The sequence below is a fragment of the Alligator mississippiensis genome, chromosome 13, assembly GCF_030867095.1.
Source record: "Alligator mississippiensis isolate rAllMis1 chromosome 13, rAllMis1, whole genome shotgun sequence".
In the NCBI taxonomy this organism is placed as follows: Eukaryota; Metazoa; Chordata; order Crocodylia; family Alligatoridae; genus Alligator; species Alligator mississippiensis.
In genome coordinates, this window is record NC_081836.1 from 15,768,609 (window position 1) to 15,796,331 (window position 27,723).

Consider the following 27,723-nt stretch of genomic DNA (forward strand, 5'->3'; position numbering starts at 1 on the left):
AACAGGGACTGTAAAAGTGCATCACTGTACAATTGGGCAGCTAAACACTTCCTTTTCTTGTGCACTGAAATACATTCACTTTCTTGCACACTTTATACAAAACTTGCACTCCTAAGCCTCCAGGAAGGGTAAGAGATCTGAGGGCTGCATGTCCTTTTAAGGGCAGGAGGCCATACCCTTTCGGTTCTACTCACCTCCAGAGCTTTCTGAGAGGCAGGATAGAGATGGCAACTCAGGTAGGCTCAAGCAAGCAAGGAGGGAAGAACTAGTGTTGGACAGCTCACAGCAGAAGGCAGGGATGTGTCCGAGTAGAGAAAAGCCTACCAGACTGGTCCTGGAAAGAAGCCTGCCAGGTCTGGGAGGTAAAGCCAGAGGCCCTGGTAAGCTTGGGCAAAGCTGGTCCATAAAGCTTCTGAGCACTACAGAGAAAGTCTGGGAAAGGAGCCTTGAGAAGGCTTTGGGAAAGATATAGGGGTGTAGGTTGTAGCCGTGTTGCTCTAAGGACATAGGCAGACAAGGTTCTTTGGGTGAATCTGATATCTTTTATTAGACCAACTTAAATAGTTGGAGAACAATTTTTAAGTAAGCTTTCGGGTTCAAAAACTTGCTTGCTTAAAAATCGTTCTCCAACTATTTAAGTTGAGGAGTCAGTCCTGAGGAGGGCAGTGTGGGGAGCTAGCAAGACAAGGGTCACGCATGGGGCCACAGGAACCAACTGGAGATGTAAGGGACTCCAGTGGAGAATGGGAGTGGTGCAACCTGCCTGATGACATCCGGACCATAGTGGATTCTTCTCAGGAGCAAATGATAGATACCTGAGTGCTATTCTGATTTCACTCCAATATGCTCTCATGGCTCTGGCTCTTAACTCATGCTGGTAAGCTCTGAACTGCTCCTTCGTAAGGAACGTTTTTGGCAAATGATCTCCATTCACGCATGTGCACTGCTAGACAAAAAACTTTGCTCAGAATTTCTGGAATGTGCAATCCCTTCCAAAAAGCTGAGAAGCGCTCATGCTGGGACAAATGTCTTTGCCCAATGGATCCCAAGTCCCTCTGATGGCTGAAGGTAGCCACATTCAAAACATATATAAAGTGTTCTACATTCCTGCATGCTCCTTACATCCAAGAGCTTGACTGAGCAGTAAGAGATTTAAGTATGACTAATCTCTCCCAGCTGCTGTAATATCCCACAAAAATGTAAACCTTTAGCTTTCTTTTCACTGGGGGGTCTTTGGTTTTTCAGCACTTAAAGGGTTAGATGGTGAGAGCAATAAAAAATACATGCCTGAAATAGAAAAAACTCCTTTACTGTGTCACTAAAAGCCTACAGTGCGACAGCTAGAAACTCAAATCATTTCTCAGCCCCTTAAGAAATGTTTTACACTTTATTCAGTTTCAGTGAGGGATCTGGGGTGGCTGGTTTGAGCTGCCTGTATCTTGTACCCTGAAATAAAGATGCAGAGTGTGAGTATGACTTCCATGGAAAAGAAGCTGTTGGAAGAGATTAGCATTAGAATGTAACAAAAATAAAAGCCTCCCGCAAATCAGAAATGCAAGCCTGTCTTGAATTTCTCTCTTTCCCGTAGTTTTCTTACCTCTGCCACAGTCATGTCCTGTCTTGCCAGGCAGGCAGCGGCACTTCCCAGTGGCTTGATCACAAGGAGAACCCCCACAGGAGCAGGACTGCAAACAGTTAACACCAAACTTCCCTTCAGGGCATCCTGCATTTAAAATAACAGAGCAGACACCCCATGTCACCCTGATGCATTCCTCAATAGGAAGGATCTTGGCCATTGGCAGCTCAGATCCATGCCATTGCCAAGGCATCACACGTCTACACCTTAATGCTGTGGGCCAAAGTGTAGCTGTGCCCCACAAGTTCAGAGGGGAAGCAGTGCCCCAAGTCCAGAGCTGTGGTGCCTGGATAGCAGGCTGCTGAAGAGCACTGGGCAATGGAACAAGACGGACTCCACCAGTGCTGTTGAAGGTATCAGAGAAAGCAGGCATCAGTGGGCATGGGTGCAACTACTCAACTACACACCCCAGTTCCCACCCCTCAAGCAGGGGCCTGTGCTATGGAGGCAGCACAGACATTTCCCAGAACCACACCTGTTTCTTGTTTGAAAACAGCTTTTGTTGCTTGCCTGGCCCACACCTATCTCTTCAGGTAAGACTGCTGAGTAAATGGGGTCTAATGCCAAACTGGATTGTAGGGTTCAGATAAGAGAGACCTAGATAAATTGGAGGATTGGACCAAAGGAAATCTCATGAGGTTCAATAAGGAGAAGTACAAAGTCCTGCACTTAGGATGGAACAATCCCATGCACCAGCACAGCCTAGGGACTGATTGGCTGGGCAGCAGCTCTGCAGAAAATGCCAGAAGAGGCATTGTATTAGTTTGACCTGGTTCACCCAACATCTGGATAGATTGAGCGCTTCAGCAGGGCTTTTTGGGGCTTTTATCTAATAGTTGATTGAGTCAGCTCTTAGATAAAAGTGCCAATCCCTGCTGAAGCACTCAATCCACATGGATGCTGGGGAGCCAGGTCAAACTAGTACTCTTCCTTTTCTGGTAAAGCATTGTTTTTTTCCCCTCCTCCACATCTGTCAGCAGCTGTAGTGATACAAATGAGCTATATAGCTTGAGCTATGGCTCTGAATTAAACCGGGCTAAAGTTGGAGTGGCATGGCTAAAGAATCAGGCAGAAACTGTTACATTGTAACATCTCGCATCAGTACCCTTTCTTTGAAAGAAAAGAAGAGAGATCCCAACCTATTAATTGCTCCAGACATCAGTAAAGGATTGGGAAAAGGATGTCCATGTGCCTCTTTCCCTGTTTGTCTTCCTGTAGTAGTGAAGAGGTGGCCCTGTCCACAAGGGACAGCTGAACTCAAAGCAATGACAAGAGGTATTGAGCATCAGAGGAATAAGCAGTTTTCATTTCCTCCACTTGCTGTGTGAGGAGGAGGACATGCAAAGGCTTGGCTCTGCCTTTTTTTTTAAAGCCAAGTCCCACGCAGTCTGAGTGCCTTCAAAACGAAGACTCTTCATATCCTACTTGAGTCTCTGCTGAGAGCTCCAGGCTTCTAGTGCTTTTGCTCATTGGCCCCAGGATTTCTTTAGAGTCAGCGTTATAGACACATGGATGATCTCAAAGGATGGAGGAAGAGATTTGCTCCTCCTCTCACAGATTTAAAGCAACATGACAGAGTTTTCTGGTGTTCCTCCTCTCTGTTAATTGGAGGCAGATGTTGGTCTTCACCCTCTAATGGTTTCCAGACAAACAAGAATCAAGAGCCCGCTATTTCTATAGAAATATTTGTGTTATTTCCTGTGACTCTTCCCCATGGGCTTCAGTTCCTTTTCTATTCTTTGGAAAAACCCACTCAGTTGAGACTGCCAGTCCCTTGAGAAAGCTCAGTGACTCTGGAGACAGCACAATCCTCTGCCACGTGGAAGACCTGACCTCTGGAAGGACTTCTGCATCCAAGGTTATTGGATGTTAGGAACCTGGTGGGGAAGCATAAATGTGGCTGAGGTTCCCTGTATCCATCCCCAACAGACTCACAAAGCTCTTCTAGGATGTGTCTTGGCAAAAGCATGCACAAAAGTTAACATAAATTTACGTAAGGTGTGAAGTCAAAGCATGTAAGTTAGCAACACCCAGAAAAGGGCCTTGGCATTACACAAGGGTAAAAAGGTTGCAGGCAGATTATACAAATCCTTCAATCAAAGGGCAGCCTATAAAACAAAGAGGAGAGAAGGATTCCTGAGAATTCAGTGGCACTGGCATTTGGTCTTTCCATCGGAAGTATCCTCAATTAGGATGGGGGACACAACCATTGCACTGACAGTCAGTCAGTGTTGGGCAAGTCTCGCATGGCTCAGCAGCTCAATCCAGATGTGCAATCCAAAGGTCAGATTTTTCCTGCAGATGAGTGTCAGCTGCAAAGCTTGGATGAGACCATCCCAATGTCTCAGGTGTGCTCAGAGCCAGGCTTCATTCCAGTTTTCTTTTATTTGGACTGGAAACCTTACAAGAATGGGATCAAGATTTCTAGTACCCACTGCCTCCAGTTTGATGTTATTAACCCCACGTGAATGTTTCTCACTTTTTTTTAACAAAGCCAATTCTTCTAAACAGAACCAGGAAGCACATGAAAAAAACAAACAAAAAAACGTTAGGAGAGAAGAAAACCAGAAGACAGAACTGCGAACCTCAAAAAAGTTCAGTTTGACTTGGTTAACATCCTAGGTGAAAATATGTCTGGGCTGCAGGAGTTCTGAGTTTACCTTCCTTTTCTTTTTCTTTTCTTTTTTTCTGTTGCAGCTCAGAATGACTTAAACACAATTAAGCCACTCAGCTTGTTGCTGCCAATGGGCAGAGCTGTAGAGCACAGAGCACTGCTTGCAGTGCCAGTGCTGCCTACCAGGGATGCCCTACTGTTATTTGCTGTCTCTGAGAAGCAGGATTGATGTCAAAGTACAACCCTTTGACTTGTTTCACTGGTTCATTTTGCTGTAAATCTATAACTTGTGCTCTCTCTGACTGAGTTAATGTGTTACTTCTGCTGTGCTATTAAGGTAATTGGTGCTATTAATTTAATTATACCAGGATTTGTCTTTGCCGAACTAGGGGTGGATGGAGTGTCTGGGGGAGAGAACTAAGCCCAAAGCAAAAACCAACTGGTGATTACAGTAAGAACTCAGACACTGAATATCTGTAAGGAGCCAAGGACACTGTTACAGCATGAGGGGAAACCAATGGGATAGAGCTGTATTCTGCTGGACACAACTGAGCTAAGGCCAGTTGCATTAGAGTTAGCAAACAGGAGAAAGCCCAGAGAAGGACTTCTGGTCAGCTGAGACAAATACAACTGAGATGGGCAGGCTGCTCGTGGAGTGGATGGGCCATGTGTGGAGCTGGTCAGGAGCCCCTGACCCAGAAGGGATGGAGCCCAGAGAGATATCAGCTCCGTTCTGGAGCCAGGGCAGGCAGTCTGGCCCAGGCTGTGCTAGCAGATGGAGCTTCTGGCACAGAGGTGAATCAGTGGGAACCTTGAGTAGATCCAGGAGGGTGAGAGCTGGAGAGAGGCTAGTCAAGCAGAATAAGAGCCTGGGGAAAGGTAGCCAGAAACAATAGAAAATATTGGGGTTTGGACTGCTGTAGGCTGATAAAGACTGGAGGTTTTGGCTTGTGGCTACAGGGAAGGTGGAGGCCCCATGGTAGGGCAAATGCCAGCAGGACAAGTGCCAGCAGGGCACAAAACAATTTTGGTAGCAGACTGCAGGTCCAGAGAGACTAACAGGAGCAAGCGTCTCGCTCAATCAGTTAGGTGCAACCAGAATCACTCCAAGACTGGGAGGCAGCCTCCCAATTCATATACTCCAAGGTGTGGCAAGCAATGTGACAAGGGAGAACACACTGGGAGGCTACAGTGAGGCAGCATTAGCGTGGCCACTAGGGGTGCCACAGCCATCCTCAGAGGCTAGTTCTGCTACAGTAGCAGAAAAAGCGCTGAAAAACGTACAGCTCCTCACTTTGCTGAAAGTGCCATGAGTTATAGTGACACCCTTCCCCTGACCCAACAGACATTCCCTCTTGGTTTGCAGGGGAGAGGGAGGTATTGAGCTCCACTTTGGAGCCAATCCAGGAGGAGCTGCATGTCTGCAGTCTCTGTCCCCTAGCCCACCCTTTGCCTCCACACCAGCTCTGGTGCTGTCTGCATGATGGGGGCGGGGGGTGGGGTGGAAAGGACAGGATGGATCTCTAGGCTGGGGTTTGCCTGACTTGACTGAAGGGACGTGGATTGGAGCCCCCCTGCCTCAGGGGAGGGGAGGGGGGGCTCCAATCCACCTGCCCCCACCCCTCCTCCAGCACAGGCTGGGCAAACCCGAGCCCAGAGCTCCATCCCCTTCCTTTCACCCCCTCCCATCATGCAAATAGCACCAGGGGAAGGGGTGGGCTGCATCAGCCCAGCCTCGATCAGACCAAAGTTAATGAAGGCACTCCACTCTGGAGTGCCTTCATCTGAACCCTCATGTAATGAGGGTTAATTTTTCATACAATTGAGCACTTTTAAAGTGCTCTTCAGCTATGCACTTCTGTCAGGGCACACCTATAGAGCACTTTCAAGGGACCGATCGCGTGAAAAATGTCACTTCCATCAGTGCATAAAGTGTTTCCAGTACTGTGGGGTTCTCTTCCCTCTCCGAGAATGACAGCACGTGGATATACCCCACTGGCTTTCAGCAACTGAAATGGGACACCAAACAAAACAGCCCCTCATTTGGGGACCAAAGCTGAGGCTGGAAAAAACTCTTTTTCAAATAAGAACATCAGCAGTGCTATGCAGGGTCAGACCAATGGTCCAGCTAGCCTAGTATCCTTTCTCTAACAGTGGCATGAGTAGAAGTTTTAGAGACAGAGCATTGAACTAGGTATTATCTAGACCAGGGGCAGGCAACTATTTCAGGCAGAGGGCTGTTTACCAAGTTTTGGCAAGCTATTGAGAGCCAAGTGGGTAGCCCCACCCCTTTACAGGTGCCCCACCTCCTGGTTGCCAGCTTGTGACCAGAAGTCCTGCACCCTAACACCTGACCTTTGCCACCAGAACTCCCTCCCCTTGCCCTCAGAAATACTCCTTTCAGCAAGGAGTCTTGCCATCTCAGACCCAGAAAAATACCAAATTACATTCTAAAAATCAAACATCTATAACATTCATTCATTTGATTTCAAAAAATATTTTTGTCCTGATCTACATGTGTTTGTGTAGTGTACGCAGAGGGGATAGTATAATAGCTTAAAATGAAGTCTTACTCTTTTATATTCCGGGGGAGTGGGGGGAATGGGGGGTGAATATAGGTTTGTGGGGGGCTGTGAGGGTGTGGGTATGTGGGGAGTGGGGAGGTGTCTGTGGGGGGTGGATAGGTGTGGGGGTGTGGGGTGAGGGAGCATGTGGGTGTGTGTGTGGATATGTGGGGTGTGAGGGGAGGGTGACTGGGTGGTGTGAAGGGATGTGGATGTGCGGGTCTACGTGTATGGCAGTGCAAGGTGGGGTGTGGGTGCATGTGTATGGTTGGGTGTGACTGTAGGACTTGCCCTATGAACACACACACACACACACACACACACACACACACACACACACTCTCTCTCTGTCTCTCCCTCCTTCACTACACACACACACACACACACACACACACTCCTTTCTGCTCCTGGCCCTGAGGTACAGCCCCATGCTCCCGTAGTCCAGTGATGCAGCAAGGAGCCACGTGGTGCTGGAGCAGCCAGCTGGCACCCAGACAAGCAGTGAAAGTAGCTGCAGGCAGATGCTTCTGGTTGTGAGGGGCAGGGATTGGGCAGGGCCAGAACAGCCTTGCTGCTGGGTCCTGCCGGCTTCCCCTGGGTCCTACTGCCCCATCTCCTGTCATTTTTGACAGGCAGCCAGGAGCAGATCAATATAAATTTTCTAAATTTTTTAGGGGCCCCATGGGCTGGACAGAATGGCCTGGCAGGCCAGATCTGGCCCATGGGCCATATTTTGCCTGCCCCGATCTAGAGTGATTTATCTAGAGTGATTTATCTGATCTAGAGGCTCAGGGGTGATCTGATGGCCACCTACAAGTTTATCAGGGGTGACCACCAGTATCTAGGGGAACGTTTGTTCACCAGAGCGCCCCAAGGGATGACGAGGACGAATGGTCACAAACTACTACAAGATCGTTTCAGGCTGGACATAAGGAAGAATTTCTTTACTGTCCGAGCCCCCAAGGTCTGGAACAGCCTGCCGCCGGAGGTTGTTCAAGCGCCTTCATTGAACACCTTCAAGATGAAACTGGATGCTTATCTTGCTGGGATCCTATGACCCCAGCTGACGTCCTGCCCTTTGGGCGGGGGGCTGGACTCGATGATCTTCCGAGGTCCCTTCCAGCCCTAATGTCTATGAAATCTATGAAATCTATGAATCTATGAAATCCCCTGTTCATTTCCCTCTCTGCCATCCAAACCCATTTATCCTGGCTTCAAGCCCACCTGACAACTCAACAGTCCCAACAATCCCCCCAACATGCACCACTGGGCCTTGCAGCTTTTTTACACTCACTTTAACAGCTTATTTGCAACACAAATGTGATGTGCACATCTCTTACAAAATGAGAAAGCCAAGCACTCCTTGCTAAGGGCAGTATTACAGTTGCCTTCCCCTAGGAGCTGCAAATTTCAGTTGTGATGCTCTGCCTAATTCTCTTTCCCAAAGAGCAGAACCCTGTGGGTAGGACTGGATGGGGGCAGTAGGATACATGTTAATTAGGGCTGTGCAAAATTTTGACGGGTGTTTCATTTCAAAGCTGTTTCAACACATTTCGAGCTTGAAACAGCGAAATCAAAACAAAACAAAAGGCTTCAAAAGCTCTGAAATGAAACGAGGGCACTTGAAATGTTTCAAAAGTTTCAAAACATTTCAAGTTTCCAGGCCAGGCTTGCTTGCAGCTAAACAGAAAGTAAGGAGAGGGAGGGGGAAGAGGGGGGAAGAATGCTCTGATATTGACTGTGTAGCTGGTCAGTGACTGTGATCCTTCCCTGAGGTCCCTTTCAATCCCAGTGAAGGGATGGAAAAACAGCATAAAAAGCATTGTTTGAACTGAGTTTTCTCTGTGCCTTCACACTTACAAATGACACGTTTTCCTCTGAACAAGTTGAGGTGCAGTTTCCCAGAAACCCCTGCACCTACCTCCTTGAAACTTCACAGGTTTTGTGGCCTGAGCAGGAGCTACCATCCCTGCTGTTTTCATTTGAATCAGGAAAGAAATGACAAAGTTATAGAGATTTTTGTCATTCCCCATTATAGCTTATGGGCAAAATGTCAAAACACATCGAAACAGCTTAGACGAAACAAAACGGAACAGTACTTCGAAACTGAAAAGAAACACTGTCCCTTTGAAACGGCAAAAAGGAAGTTTAAATGAAATGGTGCTGTTTCGCACAGCCCTAATTGTTAATATCATTGTAATGAAAGAATATTCTGTTCCTCTTGCAGATCAAAGAAACTTTACTACTTTACTTTACTATGACTTACCATTCCAGCCAGGATGGATTGCCTGAAAATGAAGAGCTTTTAAAGGAGGAAAAAAAAAAAAAAAGACAACCATACTATCTACAAAAGTAAAAGTTCCCATAAAGCAAGAGAAAGGCAAATGGAGGTCTTGCTTCCCTAATTAAGAATGATTATATATGACTCTCCTCCTTGCACGCTTTAAAGAGACTTCAGTGCTTCCATGCAGGCTTGCCTGGGGCAGTTCTTTTTTCATCGCAAGCCATTTCTGAGCTCAGGTCATTATTAGATCTGCTGTAGTGGGGTTGGAAACCTGAATACTTGCAAAATCTTTCTTTCAGTCCTGCTAGGGATCTTCCACTGGCTCTTGGAGAGTGATCAGTCTCTGCATGGGCAAAAAAGGAGACTTGGACTAGTGAATCTAAGAATCTGGGATGGAGGCTTGCCTGAAAGCTCAGAAAGAACAACTTCCCAGATGCTCCTGAACTTCACCAGCACTTTAGTGAAGATAAAAGGAAACAAAGAAGCTGAGCTTTAGAGTACAGGCATGGGCAAATTGTGTGCACTGCTGTGTAACTGCTTAGTAAGTAGGCATGCAGAAGCCAGACCCATGCAGAGGCACACAATTCTGGGGCTTCAGTGTTGGATGCTGGATTTGAAATTGCTGAGGGGCACTGAAGTGACTTGGAAAATGTTTACCCTCTGTCCATAGGACATAAAAAAGTTACTGGCTGTGCTCTTCTAACAATTGTATTCCATTAATGGGATAAGTATTGCTTTTAAACAGGTCCCATTCACTGCAGTCACACCAACACAAGACATAATAATAAAATGTCCCTAGCTGGAAGGGATCATAGCCTGCCCCACTCTTCTCCAAGATCCTAGGCTGCCTCCTTTGCTGCAATATCTAAGCTGTGTAGCATCCATCAAAGCAGTGAGCTGAATTCTTGACAAGAGGGATGTCATTTATGCTTATTCTTCATTGTAGAGCACCTCCACGCCCACTACCCCAGCCTCATGTGTGTACCTTGGTCACAGTTCTCTCCGTAGAAGCCTGCAGGACATTCTTTCTGACACTCTCCGCTCACGTGGTCACAGGCCACCCCAAGGTGGCAGTTACAGTTGTTCTTGCAGCCAATCCCATAATAGCCAGCATCGCACTCTATTAACAATTGGAAAAAAGAAAGAGCATTTCATGTGAGCAGGCAGCTTGGGGAATGAGCACTAGGCTCCAAGCACCAGAGACTGCTCTGCTGAGTGCCAACATCCAGATTTCAGCATCTTGCCAGCCTGACATCACAGGCCTGGCCGGACTGAGGCCGCAGCAAACAAGGACAGGAAGTTTGTACTCAGAGATAGCAGTGCAACACCCGACACTTTAGGGGACTGAGGCTGCCCACAGGGCCTGCCCCAATCAAACTACCAGGCTGTGCTTGCACAGAGACACAGCAGTGCCTGGTTTTTCACCAGAAAATGAGTGAGGAGGTGTGCAAACCTTCAGGAAGTACTCCCCTCAATGCCCCCTGATGCCTAAGCACTTACTGGTCTGACACCTTTTGCCGTGGTAGCCAGGCTTGCATCGACAGGTGCCATCCTTCTTGTCACAGTCCTGGGTATTTTGCTGCACACAAAGGCATTCCTCTGAACAGCCAGGGCCATAAGCCCACTTGGGACAAGCTAGACACAATGGAAAACAACTGGTAAGTGCTTTCAGCAACTGAACACAATCCTCACCCAGGTCTGAGTCTGCTCAGAGGGAACCCAGAGAAGGACCTTAGTCTAGTGCTAATGGGGAGACAAACTCACCTAGATGACAGTATCTCCCATACAGGCCCGGATCACAGAGACAGGCCCCATAAATCCGATGGCACCGGCCTCTATTCGCACAGTTGCATTTCTTCCTGCATTGTTTCCCAAAGAAGCCCTTAGGGCAGCCTAGGAACAGAGAGACAGCCTCTGATGAGAACAATCAGCATCTGAGCACCCATCATTGACAGGAGCACTCACAGCAGAGCTTGCCAAGAACACGACTGGGTCACAATCAATGCCCAAAGATAAACTGGGACTGCAGGCAAACAGCAGAGCTAGATTGGAAAGAAAGGATGGATTACATTTGTGACCATGGATGAGATAAGAGTTCTCTGCAAGAAAAGATATTGATACAAGTAATAAAAACCTCAGGCTCTTTCAGTTGGTGTAGGGGTCAGAAAGGCTAGACTTTTTTCACACTCATGTTAATAGGCTTACAACATTAAAAGGCATTTTGGCTGTCTCAGGTATTATTAGCCAACACAACAGACAGGATACTGGAGGTGATGGATAGCTCTTTGATCTGGAGTAGCTCATCCTGAGTTTCAGGTCACTGACAGACCAGTATGAAGACAGAACCATGCTTTGAAAATGCAAACAAGTAGAGAAACATGTTTGCCAAATAATAATTTGTCTCTGTAGCCCCTCTCACCTCACTGCCCCCTAAGTGCTTCGTAACTAGAAACATACAGAACTGTTGAAATGTGGGCACTGAGGCAGAAGCACCAGGTCAGGAGTAGAGGCCACTGGGAGAACAATGCCTTGTGGCTTTTTTCAATGCCCACGCAGAGCAGACAATATCTCCACCAGCAAACCGCGTGGGACCTTCCTCCCACCAAGTATCTGCACCTGTTCCTGCCCTGGAAGACCACAGCCAATGTATTATTCCAAACAGCTTGGCCTTTTCTTCATATCCAAAAAAGGAGAGTACTGTGCCATCCCTGCTGATCGCTTACAACAACACTAAGGGAAAACAGCTGACGCCTATTTTCTTTTATGCTAAAGAACTTACTATTAGAAGCATATGCCAAACACCCTGTGTCAGCAGAACACTTCAGCCAGCATGGGTATAAGTCGCCCAACTCTCCTCCCATCTGATAAGGATATCAGACAGTCTAGGAGCAGGAAATGTCAGCCAGCAGTATATGCCAGGCCCTTTCTGTTTGCTTTAATCCTGCCTTCCTACTTTCTTGTGGAGCCCCTCAGTCACCTTGTTCCAAAGGGGGAAAAAAATTCTGGGTGCCCCCTGAACTCATTTCTACTTTACATCACCGCCTCCTCCCATAATGGATTCCATATGTTCCTAACCATTGGGGTGAGGTCATCCTGAGTGAATTTCTTATTGGCTCCTTGTTTCCATGGTTTTCTCTTTCTTCCTTTTTTTTATTATGTTCCCTACATTTTAACCCTTCCAAAGTGAGAAGCAAATGAATACACATCCATATCAATGCCCTGATCCTGTCTCATGAGTTCAGGCAGCCACTATTTTCAAAGCCTTTATTGCTGTTATCAAAGCCTTTATCAAACTTTTTCCTTCAATGACACCTAAAGCTCACTTCTTCGGTCTTCTAAAAATTCGGCATTTGGTCCCTTCATGAGTCTGTGTCCTCCTAATGGTCAGTTCCCATCACACACACTGCCTCAGAAGCTCCTTCCTGAGCTGCTAAAGCTGAAATATTACTTAGAAATGCAATGCAGTCCAGGGGTTCTTTGCATACCTTTTCATATTAAAAAAAAAGAAGAAAAATTTCCCAAACTCAGGATGATGTGGGAACCTGGGCACTGGTCAGAATCACACACAGTGATGGTCTAAACCAAAGGGTTAAATGGTACCAGGTCAAACTGGGACAGCCACATGGCGGTGCATGCCCCATGATAATGCTCTGATGTGCGAGGCACTAGCATCACCATTGGCTATGGTCTCTGTTTATCAGGTCTCACTGTAATGTGTACTTCCCAAAGCAAACAAATGGCCCTGCATGCTCCAGGAATGAGACTCGCAAGCAACTAAGCAATGATGTTCTTCCTCTTGTTCTGGCCCAAATTTCTCTAAAACTCATCTAATTGCAAGAAGCAAACAAGCAAGACAGCAAGGCAGGGACAACATCTAGCACTTGTGACTTCTGCTCTCTCTCCATGTATGCTGGCCTGGTAAAATGCCTTCCTTCTTCAATGCGCTTTATAAACATGATCTCATTAACCAGCATGACCCCTCGCATAGGTTAGTGTCACTGTTCCCATTATGCAAGTGAGGACATTCAGACAGAGAATGCATCTGTCTGCCCACAGTCACCCACTCAGGGAAGAGATGTGGGCTCCAGACTCCCTCACCTCCATCTCACAGCTGAAAGTTTACACCCACTTTAGTCCCAGCCCTCCTTAGGCTGTGCATGAAGCATTGTGTGTTCACATTTATGTGCAAGTACATGGACTGGGCCAGGTTATGGCCTCAATTCCATGACCCCACACACAACCGTGCAGGTCTAGCCAAATCTCAGTTGGGCCTGATGTTGCTACTGAAGTCTGTTACATTCTCCCCAGGGAATAAATCTTTCTGTCCACAAGCAGCCCCCTCCCAATGTCACCCTCTGGAAGGGACAAGTGCAAAGAGTGGCTCTCATGGCTGCATGGAGCAGGATACTAGGAAGCTTGCTCATACCATCCTCACACAGTTCTCCACTGACCCCGGGTGGGCAGCGGCAGGTCCCCGTCATGGGATCACACGTGCCTCCGTTCTCACAGCGGCAGGTAAAGTTGCAGTTTCGACCAAAGGTGCCTTCAGGGCAGGCTGTGGGGAGAAGACGGGAAGAGGGGAGAAAGGCAATGTTACCCATGTAGGAGGTCCATAGGGCTCTAGTCAGGGCTCTCCAGCTTCCAGGCTCCTTCCTGGGGAGCCAGAAGTCCTGACTCTCAGGATCCTGGCTAAAGCAGGGACTTCCCAGGCTGTCAACTGCTCAGCTTTTGAGGTCTGTGCAGATAAGGCAGCTGCTCTGGGAGTTTGGAAGCTTTAAGTTTCTTGAGCCTTGCATGATCTGACTGGTAGAGCTGCTCCCAAAGTGTGGATCATGGAAACCCTGGCTTCCCAGACCTGTGGCAGTCCTTCCAGCAGGCTTCTGAGGAGCTGAGCAGGGGAGCAGATAGGAAGATACCCTTGTTCTGTTGAAAGATTAGCCAAAAGTGCCTTGGTGAAAGAATCCACTTTTGATGAATTACCATTTTCCAACAGGCACAAGGCCACATTACAGGTTTTGGCATTAACTGACAGTCAGCTGCTTGCCTCCTTTCACCTCCAGGTCAGCTATGTCCTTCTCCCCTTCTTGCATTGACCTGGTCTCCTAGGCACTGTATCTGAACCAAACTAGAAACTCTCCTGGGTAGGGATCTTGTTTTCTGTGACTCAGCATACCTCTTCAACAACATCAGCAATGAGAATGAGCTAAAAACTTCAACTGACATAACTATTGCATAAAAAACCATAGCTGAAGTAGAACAAGGTTCAGAGGTTTGGTCCTCTTCAGATGGCTCCAACTGCTCCACTTTCTTTTCCACTTCTCTTCAGTGACCCCACCACCCTACAGGAAGGAAAACCCTGGGGAAATGAGCTCTTTTGGCTCTACATGCTCTTGCTGAAAGATATGAGTTGTGGGACAACAAATCCTGAAATCCAGCTGCCAAAGATACAAGTGAGATTCTATCACTTTTTATTCATTTTTATGCATTCTTCTCTGCAGTTCAAAGGTCTGAATCTTGTTGAGATTTCCTAAAATGACTTAATTAGGAGTAAATTGGCCTAGGGAGCGTGGAATTCTGCTAATGCGTGCAAGTATGAACCTAGTCTTTCCTTACAGTACCCTGAATATACAGTTCCAATTAGTTGGTTAAGACACGAAGTGGGATTTGGTTGGGAAGCCAAAATTTGACAGTGGTATCTCAAACTGAAATTACAGATAACAACTAATAGCCAACTTTGGAAACAGGCATCAGATAACCAGGGTCAGTTCTGCCTAACCTCTAACAGGCACAAGGGAAATGAATTCCTTCGCTCAAACAGCCAACAGCTTTCAAGCCAGAAGCTCAGTGAGGGAGAGGAAGAATTTAAAGGAGTCCCATCTGTGTCTTAAAGAGGTTTTGAGTCTTAAAGAAGGTAAAATGCCTAATTCACTGCCAATAGGTTTATGTGCACAGTCTAGGCGCTGAGCTCAGATCCAATGCCAAATACACACACTTGCAGGCTTGGACTGTAGACTGAAATCCCTGAGGATCTATAGGATAACAAGGAATGAGGAACTTTACTGGGGATTTTGTCTGGTGACTGGAGCCCAGGCTGTGCCAATATAAACCCAACAAACACAGGCAAATGGGCTGGCTATTTGTGGCTGGCTGGGGTTTTGTATTCTCACTATTCTTTGACTGGCTTTTGGAAAGGACATTTAAGAGACCTGAAAGCCCCCCCCCCCCCCCCCCCCCCCCCCCCCGTCTCTCCCCTAGCCCCTGCTGTCTCCACTGGCACTCACTCTGATTGCACAGGATCCCACTCCAGCCTTCCGGGCAGTCACAGCCAGTGCGCTCCTCATTGCACGCCCCACCGTTCCTGCAGTCGTCACACGTCAGGCTGCAGTCATTCCCAAAGGTGTCTTCCAAGCAAACTGGAACAAGAGCAGAAGACAAGGACATGGGATTTTATATGCTGCTTCACCAACCTGTGGAGGGCAGCTGGGCAGTCAGACCCACAAGGCTCAAGAACATAACATCTGCTGCAAACATCCAAGCATCATGGGACTCAATGGAGCTGGGGGGTCAAGGGGAGTAGGTCAGGGAATGCACACCAGAGCACAGAAATGATCCATTGTTTGAGACTGCTCTTGTCATTACCAGTTAGACCCTTGAGTTTCTGGGGTGAAATCCTGACAGTATTGAAATCAGTGGGGCCAAAGGTCTCACCTTGGGTGTCTCCTCAGAGGTGACATATTATGCACTTGAATTTGCAATAGTAAAAATGGATGTTTCATTTTCTTCTTCTGGCAATGAGCCAGCATGCCTAGATAAGATTTTAACTATAAACAGCTGAAGACCTTAAGGAAAAAATTCTCAGCCCTGTTTTATGAATGTGCATGCTCAGATTTTAATAATATAATTGATGGTATCTGTAGAACTAAGGGGGGGGGGGGTCTAGTTTTCCATTTACAAACAACTATTAGTCAATGCCAATTGAGCTCAGCTCCCCAACCTGTGTTGGGTAAATAGAAACTGCTTTCCCCACACTGTGCACAGTAATGCAGTCTCTGCGCAGATAGAGTCACCTGAATGTTGAACATGTAACTTGGCCCCAAATGTGCTAATACTACTAAATGCATCAATGAAGTGATTTGTCACATAGCTTTGCTGCCCACCAAATTTTTCTGAAAGCGTGTGCTCTCCTCTTGCTTCCATCTCTTCTTCCTCATACTCATAGTCTTCCTCAAATAGCTGTGTGAGTTCATCACGCAGGACGGCGACATGAGGGAGAGGGTACATAATGAGGCGCTGACCATCCAGAACCTCTATGGAGTCACCTAGAGCTGGAGAAACAGCAAACAGCTCTATCCACATCACGAGTCAAACAGGAGCGGCCCAGACAGGAGGGAAGGAGTGATGAACTGGAGAAAAACTACGCTAGGGAAACAGCAGAAGATCTGACTACAGCTGATGGCTCTGTATTGACTTAGTGGAAAAGAGGCTTTAAAGAGGCACTCTTTTGTCCTGTGATCTACAGGCAAATTTGGGGGAAATTGAGGAATGTGATTTATTCCTTCCTTCTTTCTACTTCTCCCATTTCTCCTTTCTCTCCCATGTTCATTTTGGTTAGTCTAGAAACCCACATCATTCCTATCATCCAAATACCTTAGAAAATCTAAAGAAAAAGCTAATATTTTATATATTTACAAGGAGAGCTGATTTGCCAGGAGACAGCTAAATTAAACAGTCTGACAGCTATTTCGAGCAGCTGCAAAGTTACTTTTACTGTTAATTTAGTTTTTATAACCCAAATACAACCACCTTGAAATATCCAATAAAATTTGTTTCTTACAGAAAGTGAAGTGAAAATGGGTTGGCTAAAATTAAACTTCAAGATGCTTGGCAGCCCATCTCGTGTTTGTTAACTGTTTTCTCAACCTTTTCTGGCCTCTGCACAGCATTTCCGCTGCTACCAGGACCTGCGCCATCATATAGCAAAGAGAAAATCCTCTAAAGCCAGCTACCACCTCAGTGTGTGCCCAAATCCTATAGACTGGTTTGAAAATCTTAACCCTGGGAGCTCTGGTAGGAGGTAAGATTCATGACAGCAAGGAAATAGTTTTCTTGATGTCTTTGTAAACTGCAGAGGGTTCACAGGAGCAGCTGATGTCAAGAATGATGGCTTTCTCCACAGCTCCAAAGGGTTCAAAAAAGGGGTTACATTTCTGCTGTGGCATGCAGGCAGAGCAGTCAATACAAGCATAAACATGCATCCCTAATGGAAGGCATGTGTCTAAATCCCCTACGCTGCTTCAGAAATCTCACTTTGGACCTCTCTACAGTGATAGCCCCTGGATTACTCAAAGTGAAAGCAGTGCAAAGGAGAGAAAAGGGTGAGAAAGAGTATGTGCGTTCTCACTTTGTATCATTCCCTAATTATCTCTAGAAAATGAGATGCCACTTACAAATACAGCTCCGCCGGTCTTCATCCAACTTGTAGCCAATCTGGCAGCTGCACTGGAAAGAACCCACCTGATTCTGACAGGTATGTTCACACCCACCATTGTCTGAGGAGCACTCATCCACATCTAAAAGCCACAAAAGGGAATATTCTTGTAGGTTCAGATCCGAAGAGGAATTGGTTCAGCTCAGACACCAAGGTCCACCTAAAACTCAGAGGCCGATGACAAGTCTCACTATTTCTTTCTAAATTGAAAGGAACTTTGTGCTGAGGAAAAGTGTAGGCTGATGGCTCGGGGGACTGCAGTGTTGTTTTCACCATGCCTTAGAACGGATTTATACTGGCCATTCCTCCTACCGGAAGCATTTTATTTACTCTCCAGATCCCCACAGATAAACAGATATCCTCTTAATTGCTCTCTTCTCTAAACAGGCAACATGTCAAGCATTGGCAACTGAAAGCCAAGCATTGGTGGTTCAATGGTAGAATTCCTGCTTGCCATGTAGGAGACCTGGGTTCAATTCCCAGCCAATGCAGGTACTGTAGGTGAATACTTTGTGTACCTCTGCAGCTGAAGGTAGTCCTTCACAAAAAATACACACTTGTAACTTTCCCTCATTCCTTAACTTCTCAAGTTACAAATATATCAGAGGCTAGGTGAACAGCTAGTCACCAACTGTTCCAAGTGAAAGCCAGAAGCAGCAGTCATGAACTCCTAGAAGAACTTTTCAGACTGGATGTAAGAAAAAACTTCTTTACAGTTCATGTGACCAGACATGAGTGGTGTGGTGCAGGCATCTACCCTGGAGATCTTCAAAAGGAGACTGGACGCACACCTTGCTGGGATTATTTGAGCCCAGCAGTCTTTCCTGCACAGAGCAGGGGGGCTGGGCCTGATGATCTCAGGAGGTCCCTTCCAGCCCTAAACTTCTGTAAAAACTGTGGATATTTCTTTTAAAATAAACAAAGCTTGTGACAAATGAACCACAGTTGTTTGACAATGAGTTTTAATAATCAGTTCCACCATTTCCCAGCCTGAAGGTACTGGGCTAACTGGATACTCTTTTAGTTGGTAACATCAAATGGTGTTGAACTATTATGCTCAAGACAAACCAGGGTATAATTAGGAAGTGCAAACCCCCCACAGTACACCTGCTTACTGTACTCACTGGCTAAATGAGCTATTCATACAGAACTAATGGGAAAGCTGACATTAGCTAGAAGGAAATAATTGGAAGAAATGCCAAGCTCTTTAGGGTTATTTGGAAGGATGACATACTTTTTCACTTAAGAGTTTGCATGAGTCATGCTCTTCCCAATTATGTTTTTATGTGGTCACACAGGTACTTGCCTGGGCCACTTCAGTGCCAAAATTATTAAGAATACTATCCATTTACATGCAATAGAAAATGACAGTTGCATGAATCATTGGTAGAGATGGGCCCAGACTAACATGCCTGATCTTTGGAAAATTCTGGGAAGGATTTGAGCTTTGCTAGTACTGCTTGTTAATGTTCTTTAGTTGATTTTATGGAGTAGCTAATTTGTGTCTGGTTCACATGTTTGGTTTTTCTCTTCCTCCTAAAAATCTAAGACAAACTGATAAAAATAAGCTCCCAGATCCCACTCAGCAGTTATCATTAATTTACCATAACTATAAGCCCAAAACAGGAGAATGAAAGGATGAAACAGAGTTGGGGCTAGTGCCTTTCTCGCCCATGGTCTCTCAAGTATTGGTGCTTACCATCACAGCCACAGCCATTAGTGTGGAGCCTGTAGCCAGCATAGCAAACGCATTCATAGCCACCAGGGGAATTGCTGCAGTCCTGCTGACAACAATGGGAGCCACTTTCACATTCATCAATATCTAGATAAAACAAAACAGAGGACATTGGTTAGTGGGAGTTGCAGAAAGTGTCAAGGAGAGCTCACACTGTATTTGTTAACACCTTTCTAGTTGCAGTTTAGCTGACATAGCTCTATTCTCTGGCCTGTGGTTTTGCTTAAAGGCAACCTGCAAAACATCGGTCACACAAGAGGCTCTGAGATCCAAAATCAGTCCCAGAAGCTACAGGCATGGGGGCCGTGGAGAGTGTAGGTACATGGCTGCACACTGCAGTTAGTGTAACTGGAATGAGAATGGTGCGACTGTAAAAGTGTGTTTTGGACTGCCAAGTGACCTATATTGGTCACAAGGCAAGTTGGGAGAGGTACAGGCATGTGTGTATATATGTGTATGTATATACATATATATATGTGTGTGTATATATATATTTATATCTGTAAGAATAAATATTTTTGCAAAAAAAATAAATAAATCAGGAATTAGCAAATACCGTCTAAAACAGAAACTGTGTCCTGCTTTCCCCTTCCCTGACCCAGAAAGTGCTGAGCTAATGCCCCTGCTTCACACCAACCCACAACAGAGTAGGAGGTGCAGTGGGTCAGGCCAAGAAGCCTGAGCCCTAGAGGCCACAGATAAGGAAGAGAAAGAAAGAGTCAAATCTGTTAGAGATGCCATGTTCCATCTGGATTCTCCAGCTGTTGTATCTCTCCAAAAGCCTTCTGTTTCTCAACTAAGTCTTAAATAGTCTGCAAGAGGTAAGGATTTCTTACGTTCAGAGGCAGATCGGGGGGAGAGGCAGTGGAGCAGTTGCACCTCCCCTACCCTTTAATTCCTGCTTTACCCAAACTTTCAAACCAAAGGCTGGCTGCATTTCTAGTCAGGTAGTGCTGAGAGAGCCAATTGACTTCTATCATCTCCCTGACTCCTGTTAATGTCTCTCCCCTTTCTAATGGTCCTGATGTTTTACTATTCAAATTATCCTTTCTTCTGCAGCCCTTCCTGGTAATGTCTCTTTTCTATTTTACAGCCCTGCAGACTGTTTAACTCTACTTAGGAACCTTAACTCGGGCACAGTAATATTAACTCAGGTGTAAAAATAACTGACAGGGAAGTATTGGAGGCAATGTCAAGACCCTCAAGAATGCTAGATTTTGTTTTATGAAACTGAATAAGAGATTTAACTTTAACTATAATGACTACAGCATTAATGATACAATATTCTGTGACTACTTTTGCCTATGCTTCATTTTTTTTAAACTTTAGATATACTCTAGGAAATTAGTGCACATTCCAATATTTGCTTTTTGCTTTGATCTTAAGACTGAATAATATAGTGCTAAGTCCCTACCGTATAAGTAAAGCTTCTAGTTTCTCTTTAACAGGAGAAATATATGTTGTGTTATATGGGACGATGTGCCACACCATGTGCACCCTTTTTCAAAATCCTAGATTCGCCCATGCTTAGGGAGATAACTTGTATTGGACCAACTATACAGTTGGGATAAAGTTAGACAAGCTTTCAAATGCAAGACATTCTTCATCAGGTCTCTGCTTACAGGAAGCCAAGCACTGCAGCTTCCTGTGATCAGACACTTGATGAAGAATGTCTTGCATTTGACAGTTCATCTAACTTTATCCCAGCTACATAGTTGACCCAATACAAGATATCACCCTACAAAATCCTTCCCTCTCATAATTTATGGACCATGATGACTACAACATCATTCTTACACTACTGTTAAATAGTCTGGGAATGTTTTAAAAAGGTTTTCAGGGCTCATGGTCATAGGCAGAGGAAGAAAAAACTTTGGGAGGGAGAAGGGGGCTGAGCATAGCCCCCCACCATTGGAAAGTCTGCAGGGGGAGGAGAAAGGGCCACAGGGGGAAGGGAGGGAGTGGCATTGCCTGACTCTGCAACGGACCTGGCTGCCTCCCAGCCCCGGATGTACTGGCCTCAGCCCTGGATGCACCCGCTCCACTCGTGGGTCAGCCTCGGCTGCATCACTGGGCCGGAGGCCTCCACACCTCCCTGCTCCAGCTGCTTTGAAAGCGGCGGGCGGCGCTATGTGCATCCCGCTGCTGGGTGAGCTGAGCAGTGAGGCACATGGCATCATGCTGTGCTGCTTTCAAAGGAGTGTCAGCAAGGCGCGGAGGCAGGAAGTAGAGTGCAGCTCACAGCTGCAGCCCGCCCTTGCCCCATGCAAAGATCAGGGGGCCACATGCTCCCCAGTCCCCCGTGGCTGCCCAGCACCACGCCTCTGGACAAGGTGCCGTGTTCTGATTGTCCCATGACCCGGCCCAGCCGAGGCACGATTCACCGTGAACGGAGCCCCAGCCAGGCTGAGTCATGGGACAATCAGAGCCTGGAGGCTCATCCAGGAATGTGGCACGGTAGAGCCGAGAGGAGGGTGGAAATCCCCCTTTCCCCTTTGGCCCCCAGTGGTGCACACAGTGATGGGAGCCACCCACCTGTGCCCCTAGACAAGTCACCAGGCTCTGACTGTCCCATGACCTGGTCCAGCCGGGCTCCATTCATGGTGAATGGGGCCCCGGCCGGACTGGCTCCTGGGATAATCCCCACAGTGCAGCAGGGAGTAGGCCAGGGGCCAGGCTTTGCCCTGCCCTTACCCTAGTTTCTCTTGCACTGTGGAGGCCTTGATCTGTCCTGACTCCTCCCCAAGCCCAGGGTGATACAGAAACAAAATTAAGAGAAACTTACCTGCCTGCGTGCAGCTGGGCTGGCTGCGAGTGTGCAAGGTATCTGAGTGTGCTTGCCCCTCCCCCCGGTGCAGCAGCCCGTGGCCAGGCTGTCCTAAAGCAATGTCTGCTGCTGCCCACCATTTGGGGGAGCTGACCCCCATTAGCCCCCCCGACCTCTTCTGCCGCCTATGCTCATGGTAGAGGTGATATCTTTTATTAGACTGGGGTGGGCAAAATGCGGCCCGGGGTCCGGATGCAGCCCACCAAGCCATTCTATCTGGCCTGCGGCCAGAATTTTCTAATTTATTAGAAAATTAATATTAATCTGCCCTGGGCTACCTGTCACGTGGCCCTCGATGGCTTGCCAATATTCAGTAAGCGGCCCTCTGTCCAAAAGAATTGCCCACCCCTGTATTAGACCAAGAAGATTTTTGCAAAAATCTTCGTTAGTTTAATAAAAGACATCACCTCTACCATGAGCCCTGATTGCTTTTTCCTCTAGACCAATACGGCTACAACCTGTATACCTTAAAAAGGGTTTGTTGTTCATCTTTAAAGACAAGGTATGAATCCACCCTAGTGAGGAAGGGACTGAATATTCATAACAGAAAGTAAACTAGAAAAGAAGCATGGTTTAGTGGTTGAGTAGAAGGGAAAAGTGTGAGAATTGTGTGGTTCTCTTCCAAGGTCCCTCACTGATTCCCTGTGTGACCTCAAGCAGGGTTCATAAAAGACTAATTTTCAGACACACTGAGCACATCTACAGGTGTATTAATGTGCTTTTCCTAATGCATATTAAATTTAGTACCTCAAATGCGAGGTACTAAATTAATATGCATTACGCTGCACTAATGCACAGTAGCACCAATTTTTAGGTGACACTTAATGCGCAGTAGCCTATTTAACTGAGCATTAGCGTAATCGCACAGCTTTTTTACATGCTGCTTTTATGTGCAGTAATATAGGCTACTGCGCATTAAAGTGCACATGTAGATGTGCCCACTGAGTACCCACTGCTCCAATGAACTAAAATATTAGACCCTTATGCTCTGCAACTTGGTCTGCACACTCCACAAGAGGATTGCTTGTTAAGGGCTTTCCTATGCCTGGGTGAGAGCTGGAAACAGAGAGGATTACTTTAGTAGATTAATATGTGACAGAAAGCAAGTAGTGCTTCTCAGGTCTGCAGCAAGCAATCTGGGTTTCATGCCAAACAGAAGGGCTGATGAGTGCTTTGCCCAGCAGGCTCATAAATGCCTGGCCCATGCTTTACAGCCCGATGCTGTGATTGCCTCCTGAAACCTCTACAGAAATGCCTACAGCTGCTCTTAGAGAGCTTCCACTTGATCATCTGTTAGAGAACCAGAGTCAGTGACAAACAAGCTGGTTTGTCCAGTATGTCTTATTTCATGGAGAGTTAATCTAGGGTTATGATACATCTGGGTTTTCCCAGACATGTCCTCTTTTTGGACCCTCCGATCTCTGTCTGGGTGGTTTTTTGAAATGTGAACAAATGTCCAGAAGCAGGGGGAGGGCGATTGGAGGTAGCGGGTACATGTGCATCTGCATGTGCACACATATGTGGCCAGCATGCAGCCAGGCAGCATTGTGGGAGCAGCCTCAGCAGCTGGATGCAGGTAAATCTGTGGGGGGCGGGGGTTAGAGGATCAGGGCTTGGGGACTGTCAGGGGGTGTGGGGGGGCAGAAGTGTGTGGAGGGGCTGGGTGTGTGAGGGAGCCTGGTGCCTGTTGGTGCTGGAGAAAGGTGTCCAAGTGCCAGGGCTGTGGCAGGACACAGGGATGGGGGCAGGCACTTGCCCCTCCAGTAAGGGTAGGGGGTGGGGGGGCCCTTTGATGGCAGCAAGAAGCTCTGTGACCAGGCCGGAGGCACAGGATCCAGTGCCCATACTTGTGGGGCTGGGCTGATCAGGAGACGCTGCCTGGGGGGATGTGGCTGGTGCAGCACTGGAGCCCCAGCCCATGGTGGGCAGGTGCCACAGCATCATTTATACCCTCCCACTTGCATCGGGGCCAGACTCATTCCACCGCCACCTGCATGAATCGGAGTTGCTGCACTCTGGCCTGGTGGGGACGGGTGCAGCTGGGGACCCCTTCCAGAAGGGTTAGGGGGAATGGGGGAGCAGGGGAACTGTAGGTCAGGAGTGAGGAGCACTGGCAGGGCCAGGGCAGGGGGGTGAGGGGCACTGGCAGAGCCCCTCTGCCTGTGGGTGGGGAGTGAGGTGTCCCTCTGAAAGGTGCCCTATTTTTTGGAACTGGAAATATTGTAATCCTGCCTGGTGGGGCATGTTATTCTGTTTGTTATTGGTGGTTTTGTAAAGGGGAAATGATCCTAAGGCTCAGTAGCACAGCCAGCACTTTGCTCCAAAAATGAAAATCTGTCCCTAGGCCATGGGTGATTGCTCATCACCACTACTGTCCTTTTTCATTTCAATAGAAAGCAGATAACATTCTTTCTTTCAGTACAAAAGAAGTCTTATGCCTTTTTTTGCATTATTTTGGAACCCCCAGCTCTATGCATATGATAGATCTGATGTGGCCTCATTAGCACTTCTTAACCCCTCTCTGCAGATGAGCTGCAGGACTGAGACAAGGAAACAGCCAGATCTGCACTCCTAGTACGCAGCTATTCAAATCAGTGCCCAAGTAAGCTATGCAATCCTTGTTCCTGCTTCAGGAAATGCCTGCCTCATGAGCGTGACGCATTCCTGATGAGGTTAATTGCCACATGGGACAAGAAACTATGCAGTCTGAAGTGAAATGCATACATCAAGATTACGGCATTTATGAAGAAGGGGCTCAAGCTGCAGTTTCTTCCTACCCAGTGTATGAATACTTCCCTCCTACAACCAGATGGGGCCATGTTATAGATTGCTTGCAGCTGGCAGCCAATCCATCTCACTGAGATTGTTGGTCGATTGTTTCATTGCTCCTGCCATGGACACAGTTCACAAGAGGCAACACTCCTCTGCTCATTCATTCCAGGACCATATTTTGGGCACCTGAAACAAGCCACATAGGGATGCCACACAGAGAGGTCTCCCAGGACAGGCTATCTCCCTTCCAGCTCAGAAGTAAGGAAACCTGTGCACCCGAGTAGGAAATACTTGCTTCCCAAGGAAAGCACGAGAGAGAAGGTACAGCCACCCCTGAGCACTCTTAGTCAGGTAGTCCTGTGGTTCAACAAGTATTCTCAGATGGCAGAGTGCTTTGTACAGTCCAGATGTGATTGTGAAAATGCTGGGCTGATATGTATATGTGTGTAGGGGTGGCGGAGGCACGAGAGGAAGTCCCTGCTGCTGGGATGGGTGCAGCTGCGATTATATTTGGGATGTTCTTATTGCATTCCCAGGTGCAGAATCATTTTCCATTGAAACTCCATCAGCTTTCTGTCACCCTTGCTGCTCTGGCAGCTTTAGGTTACTTTGCTTTAGGGTTCTGCCTTCCATGGAGTATGTTCTTGGCTCCACAAATTGGCTCCCAGTTAAACATACATCACACATGCCCAGTCCCTGCTTTCCAACAGTTCGTGATAAATCCTTCCCCCACTACAGACAGTGGCACAAGCCACTGGGAAACTTGCAGAGGGAAAACAAGTGTATGGCTCTGCCTGGCCCTGAAAAGATCACATATGAGGTTAAAGCTATGGCTTGAAGATGGAAAGTTTTCATGACCAGAAGAAAAGCACTCCCTTGCATAGTGGAGGTTGGTCCTTGATCAGGGCTTTCTACGTGATACAAACAACAGCAACTTCTCTGCTCCTTACCAATGCAAGTTTTTTGATCCTCATCAAGTTGGTAACCCAAGTTACAGGTGCACTCTGGACCAGAGCTGGTGTGACGGCAAAGATGGGAACATCCACCATTGTTGGCCTCACAGCTATTCACGATCTCCATCTCTATCCCTGGAAAGCAGACAGACAGGCTGCATGAGTACATATGCAGCACTCTGTAGCACTGCATTTGTCCCAGGATCATGACTGAGCCATGATCCATTGTAGGTCCATTGTGCCACAGTCTGATGGGGACCTACTGCTGGGCACTACCAACTGAAACCAAGCAGGTCTTAACATGTGGACAAAATATATCTGTCTAAACATAGGCCCCAGGAATCATGAGAATGGAAATAACCTGCAAAGGACAAGGAATAAGACTAGCTGTGCCTGGATCCACTTCTGGCAAAGGGAGCAACACGCAAACATACACCACTCCTGGTGCCAGGCCAGGCCCCCTTATCCCTGCACAGCTGTGCTGTGGATCAGTCTCTGCATCACCTTTTGGACAGACCTGGGCATGGGCAGATTGAGCCCACTACTTGGACCCATCACTGGCTCCTGATTTCTGCTATGCTCCAGTATATGCTGCCAGCCAGAAGTTAGCCCCATACCTTCCTCATTTCAGCACATCAAGTTTTGATGACAACTAGAAGTGGGAACAGCAGCACAGAGCTAATGACAGAAACACTTAGATCCCTACAGCTAGAGGAGCTGGACCCAGTGCCTGACATGCTGGAAGAAGCATTAGATGCAAAGATACACAAGGCTTTTGCCACAATATAAAGAGGTTTCAACTGAGGAGTCTATGGCTGATACAAAGCTTATTAAGCATGTCCTTTAAAATAAAGCTGGTTATTTTAGTTTCCTTAAGCACAAAAGGACTTGTGCCTGCAAGGCCCTTGGCTCTGTTCTGTGCTTCCTCAAAACAAATTCCTATTTTTACTGCATGAAATGCAGTTGGGTATTTTTGTGAAGCCCTGGTAGTATCCTGAGCAGGTGAGGTCAGGGGCAGGAGCATGTGGCCCACAAATGCTGTGTCCCTCTGGGCAGTCACTAGAGACATGCCCCAGTGAGGAGAGCAGATCTGCCTTTCGCTCCGGTCTCCGGAGGATTAAAGGGGAGAGTGAGTTGGAGAACATTGCATTCCTGTCTCTCTGTTACCACAGTAAAGCAATCAGAGCGTTAGGGAAGGCAAGTCTCTGTTTCTGAGGCACCTGACAAGGAGGCTTGAAGAAAATTAATACTATAAAAATCATCAAATTGGGGCCTTTATCTCAGGAAGAAGCCAGAGCTTCACGGAAGCAGGTGCAGAGGGTGAGACATCCTCTCACTTGGAGAGGTGGCCATTTCACAGCACAGCAGAGGTAGCTGATACCAGCAAGTGCAGGGGATGTGAGGAAGGCACTGATTTAGACTACCTGGTCCAGAGTCTTACATCTTTTACCAGCAGCACCAACAAACAAACCTGACTAAAAGCACCGGGCTTAGAGAATCTTCCACATGTACCAAAGCCACCTACAGACCAGCGAGCAGCAGAAGCCAAGAAGAGACTGGCCACCTTTGCCAGAGCAGTTACAACCTTCAGTTAGCCCTTCATAGAGAAGATCTACAGCTCTCAGGCTCATGTTCGGCTTCCTGAAATGATGCTCTATAAACCTAGCTGACTTCATTTCTCATCTCTGTCCAAGACAGGAGGGAACCTTGCTTATTTAATACAAAACAATCATGTTAAGGGAAATATCTTTATATGATCTGCAGGCTTCAATAAGCTGTGCTACTTGGGGGGAAATAAGTCTTATCTCAGGGCTTCAGTGGGATACAGCTTCAGCCCTGCACTGCATATC

The 27,723-nt window shown here is 47.1% G+C and overlaps 1 protein-coding gene and 1 non-coding gene across 5 annotated transcripts in view; one reads left to right on the forward strand and one right to left on the reverse strand.

Moving 5' to 3' along the window:
• The window catches only part of MEGF6 (multiple EGF like domains 6), a 317,639-nt gene that overhangs the window by 30,280 nt on the left and 259,636 nt on the right, over positions 1 to 27,723 (reverse strand). For all 4 annotated transcript variants that reach the window (XM_019493982.2, XM_059716481.1, XM_014605793.3 and 1 more), the window contains 10 exons: positions 25,871 to 26,008; positions 19,286 to 19,408; positions 17,546 to 17,668; positions 16,256 to 16,423; positions 15,380 to 15,511; positions 13,525 to 13,653; positions 10,863 to 10,991; positions 10,599 to 10,733; positions 10,084 to 10,218; positions 1,598 to 1,723 (listed from right to left, as the gene is read on the reverse strand). In XM_019493982.2, coding sequence (XP_019349527.2) covers positions 1,598 to 1,723; positions 10,084 to 10,218; positions 10,599 to 10,733; positions 10,863 to 10,991; positions 13,525 to 13,653; positions 15,380 to 15,511; positions 16,256 to 16,423; positions 17,546 to 17,668; positions 19,286 to 19,408; positions 25,871 to 26,008 — 1,338 coding nt within the window. The remainder of the gene's footprint in view (positions 1 to 1,597; positions 1,724 to 10,083; positions 10,219 to 10,598; positions 10,734 to 10,862; positions 10,992 to 13,524; positions 13,654 to 15,379; positions 15,512 to 16,255; positions 16,424 to 17,545; positions 17,669 to 19,285; positions 19,409 to 25,870; positions 26,009 to 27,723) is intronic.
• TRNAG-GCC (transfer RNA glycine (anticodon GCC)) lies at positions 18,007 to 18,077 on the forward strand. Its single transcript has one exon. It is a non-coding gene; the product is annotated as a tRNA-Gly (tRNA).